This window comes from Pristiophorus japonicus, chromosome 21 (assembly GCF_044704955.1).
Source record: "Pristiophorus japonicus isolate sPriJap1 chromosome 21, sPriJap1.hap1, whole genome shotgun sequence".
Classification (NCBI taxonomy): Eukaryota; Metazoa; Chordata; class Chondrichthyes; family Pristiophoridae; genus Pristiophorus; species Pristiophorus japonicus.
In genome coordinates, this window is record NC_091997.1 from 29855004 (window position 1) to 29859569 (window position 4566).

The 4566-nt window shown below is 51.6% G+C and overlaps 1 protein-coding gene across 3 annotated transcripts in view; it reads right to left on the reverse strand.

Moving 5' to 3' along the window:
- Positions 1-210: 210 nt before the first annotated feature.
- LOC139233891 (protein AF-10-like) overlaps positions 211-4566 on the reverse strand; it is a 186852-nt gene continuing 182496 nt past the window's right edge. For all 3 annotated transcript variants that reach the window (XM_070864535.1, XM_070864536.1, XM_070864534.1), the window contains one exon: positions 211-4061. In XM_070864535.1, coding sequence (XP_070720636.1) covers positions 4026-4061 — 36 coding nt within the window. In that variant the 3' untranslated portion in view covers positions 211-4025. The remainder of the gene's footprint in view (positions 4062-4566) is intronic.

Below are 4566 nucleotides of genomic sequence, written 5' to 3' on the forward strand. Positions count from 1 at the left end.
CTTATTCTTTGTAATTCTTGTTTTTCGTTGAAGAATTCCCTTTGTCACACCCCCAAAAAGCTCCTCTACCACGTGGAGTAGAATGGGGGGGACGGGGAAAGTATCTGACTGGGGTCACCAATTGTGGTCGGACATATTCCTGGAGGTTTCATCACGTGACCTCCTGCATTCAACTGCCCCGCCCCCGCCCTCCCGCCATTGGTCGCCTGAGACATCCAATCCCCGCGGTGCCCCCACCCCCCCACCGCCACAGCCAATCAGAAAGCGAACAGCCTCTTGGTTTATCCCATTGAGTGATTCTCAACACTTACAGTCCTTTATTTCCCTGTGTCCAGTTTTTTGTTTTATAATTATTAAACAAAAATGATCAAAGAAAAAATTAATTGCAAAACTCTATATCACCTCTTATGATTTTTCTCTGCTGGGCTCTGTAATGTATGCACCGGAGGTATGCTCACAGGTTTGTAGAGCTGTTGGGAACTGAAATAATTGTAGAGCTGTTGCGTTGGGAGTGGCTTAGCCAGTCACATGATGTTCACAAGACTCAATAAAACCCCAGCCAGTTGGGTTCAGGGTATCCATGTTGGGGCAGGTGGTTGTCAGCCTGGTGGATGAACTGGTAATGTGTAGCCTGATTGTTAAATCTTTTGCTAATAAACCAACTCGGTCCTAATAGCAATGTGTTGCGATGAATTCCGAAGCAAAGAACCCATGAAGCAAGTACATTACAGGATTTGCTCACAGCGGTACCGTGGAGAAGTTGTTAATCCCCGGAAACTCCAGGCCAATCATAGAGGGATGGCGACCAGATCTGGGCCCCTTTATTAATAATCGCAACCGACGCCAAGGGAGGCATGAATTTGCCATCGGCTATAGTTCTTACAAATGAAAGCACCTTCAGGGGCCAGGCTTATTCCTGCTCGCTAGCTGTAACAGCAGGAGGTCAGAACCTATTGGGAGTTTGCTCTTGGGTGGGGAAGTGTGGATAAAGAGCGCAAGCAGAAATGATCCTAAATCAAAGATGCATAGCATTCAGATTTCCTTATAAAGTGCAAGGTATTTTCTTTCTGTAAGGAAGCAAAGACGCATCCCCCAAATCAGACTTTGCGGCCTTTCCCTCCCCGCCCACAAAAACCTATCATTTGGGATCGTCCAACATCTGAGATTGCTGGCCGTGTCAGTCGGACGGGTCATCATCGACTCTGACTGTAGAAGCACGCGCTTTTCCCCCCTGCTACAGTTTGTTTGTTTCTTTCTTGACATACTACAGCCGCTTGAGCGAGGCCTGCGCTACACCCCGGGTACTCGCAGCGCCGATGGCAACCGGAGAAAGCGGACTCGGCGGGTCTGGCTCGGCCGGCAAAAACTTGCAAGTTTTTCTTTTTTTTAAAAAAATGCTAAAATTAAACAACAGATTTTGCCCTGGATCGCCAGCCGTAGATAATCTTCCGCTCAGGCTTGCCGCTAGCTGTGTGAGCGGGTGGTGAGTTTGGAGCAGGCGGGGCTCCCCGGGCTAGAAACTCGATGTAAAAGCAGCTTCGATCATAGCTCCACTCAGATTTAAAGCAGAAGTTTAACCCTGCCTCTTGGCAATGCAACAGGGCTTTGGCAACACGATTTAGAGTTCTCCAGACTCCTGGGTCCCTCCCGGGAAGCCCAAACTCTGGGTGGACTCCCAAACTCCAGGTCCCCGGGGGATCTCCCAAACACCAGGTCCCCGGGGAATCTCCCAAACACCAGGTCCCCGGGGAATCTCCCAAACTCCAGGTCCCCGGGGAATCTCCCAAACTCCAGGTCCCCGGGGATCTCCCAAACTCCAGGTCCCCGGGGAATCTCCCAAACACCAGGTCCCAGGGATCTCCCAAACTCCAGGTCCCCGGGGAATCTCCCAAACTCCAGGTCCCCGGGGGATCTCCCAAACACCAGGTCCCCAGGGATCTCCCAAACTCCAGGTCCCCGGGGAATCTCCCAAACTCCAGGTCCTCGGGGAATCTCCCAAACTCCAGGTCCCCGGGGAATCTCCCAAACTCCAGGTCCCCGGGGAATCTCCCAAACTCCAGGTCCCCGGGGATCTCCCAAACTCCAGGTCCCCGGGGAATCTCCCAAACGCCAGGTGTCTGGGGAAGCTCCCAGACCCATCAGGCAGCCTGTGAACCAGCCTCCACACAATGTTCAGGAAGCCTTTTATGAAGACAACATAATTTCCTATGTGTTACGGCGACGGACCGGATCCATCGGTGTGCGAAAGCTCCATGAAGACGCCATGGTAACACGAGAATAAACGTAATTAGATTTCAGACTGGATTAACACTTCAGGTGACATTGGGGGGGGGAATCAGGTTTATAGTCCTGAGTCAGTCAAAGAAAGGGAGAGGAGACGCAACTGGAGAACCGGGGGGTTCACGTAGCGAGGGCAGCGGGAATTCAAGTTTGCACCAAGGCCAGAGGGCCAGACACTCAGACAACGAACATCCACGGAACAAAGTTGGAATGTGGTTAATAACCACCCAAGCTCTGCCTGACACCTCTCTACCATCGGAGCTGGAGAACAGGACACACTGGGAAGCAATTCACCGAGACCGGGCCGTGCTTAAAGAAATGTAAAAAAAAAACCTGCAGGTCGCTCAGACTCTGAAAGAGAAAAGTCGGTTTATGTTGTGGTTGAGATCTTCATTATAACGGACCTTCTCTTTCAGATGCTGCTGTGCATTTTCTAGCTTCCAGCATTCTCCGTCTGAGCAAACTGTTCTCCATAACTGGTTCCTTTCATACCATGTCTCCCTTTCTCACCTCCCACAGCTGCTTCATGCCCCGAAGCCTGGTGACCAGGCTTCTGTTCAAGGTGCGTGGTCCCGGTCCCTACCAGCTACCCAGCGGTGTAAGAGAATGGAGCTTTGCTGGGTCAAAGTCCTGGAACTGGCTAGCCATCAGCGCTGTGGGAGCACTTTCACCACATGAAGTGCAGCGGTTCAAGATGGCGGCTCACCACCACCTTCTCAAGGGCGAACGGGTGATGGGCAATAAATGCCTGGCCTTGCCAGCGATGCCCACATCCCCGGGAACCTACACTCTGTGTGCGAATGTGCTTGGCATCTCTTGCCAACATCCCTATAATATCCCAGGCAAACCGCCTCATGGTGTGGGGGGGGGGGCACTGTAGACACAAGCCACACACACCTTGGCACAGTGTCCCAAGCACTCCCAACTCCAAATGTTTGTGCTGGGCAAGTCTGAGCTGTAGTTCACATGTGGGGGGGGGGGGGGGAGAAAGAGAAACGGATTTCTCCGTCTAGGCTCAGGATGCAGACAAGCAGCAACCTTCCCCCTCCGATAAACCCGAATCCCATCCCTTCACCTCACGCCTTTGTCTGACTGAAGATATTAATTCCGCGGACGTCACTCTTTTTGACCCGCCGTGGTAAGAAAGAAAGAAAACACAAACGTCCACGGGCACACACAAAAACAAAAAGAGGGAGAGGAAGAACAAAAGACAATTTGTGTCACAGAAGAGCGTGTGAGGGAAAGGTCAGACACTCAAGAGACCACAGATAATGCTGACCACACACTCGCTGTGAGTGGATGGCATCTTGGTCGCCGTTCCCATCCCTCCGACGTTGCGTCTAAAGGCGGGACTCAGAGCTTCCATCCAGCAACGATGACCCATTTTCCTCATTTCCACCACAACGGCGGAATCGCGGTTCCAATGACACGGTAATGGTGATGGGGCACCCCCTCACCGCTGACCGATACAAGACGCCAAAGAGCTTCAGCAACCCCACCCACCCCGCGAATAAGCATTATTTGTTTCTTTCCTGAGAGGATGCAACGAGTTTCCTTTGTGCAACTTGCTTCCAAGCTTGTTTCTGTTTCGCCTGCCGTGCGCGAGAGCCCGTCAGTTGGCAGCAGATGTCCGAGGCGGCCCCAACTCTTGACCCCTGACCTTTGACTCCAGGAAGAGAGGCTGTGAAGGAGCAAGGTCCCAAAACGGCGGCGGCCGATGAGCAGTCGCGATGCGGCGCCTGTCGTCAGCTCTTTTCCTGGTTGACTTTATCGTTCAACCTCTTGCGGAGAAGGGTGGCAAAAAAGAAAAGGTTATTATTAGGCAGCTGGGAGATTCATTGCGATGCTGTGATTGGCTGGCAGACCAGCCAATGTCACTCATCCTTGGGAGTGACTGGCGCACATACCACATTAGAAATGTAACCTACTGTTAGAAATCTGCATTTGCATTCAAAGAAATCTCATGTAAAGCCCACTTCCTGTCCACAAACCTTACTTCCTGTTGTCAAGATTTTTGGGCATACTTTTCTGTCACCATTTGCCATTGTAATTTTCGATGACCTTTTGTTGGCTGGGTCAGATATAATGGTAAGTACTACAGGGAATCGAATACGGCCAGGGTGATCTCATGGACTAGTTTCAATCGCCTGGATGGGTCGGAGAGGAATTTTCCCAGATTTATTCTCCCTAAGTTGGCCTGGGTTTTTGCCTCTCCCAGGAGATCACATGGCTCCGGTTGGGGTGGAGTGCAGAATGTTTCAGTACAAGGGGTGTCGCAGTTGTGTG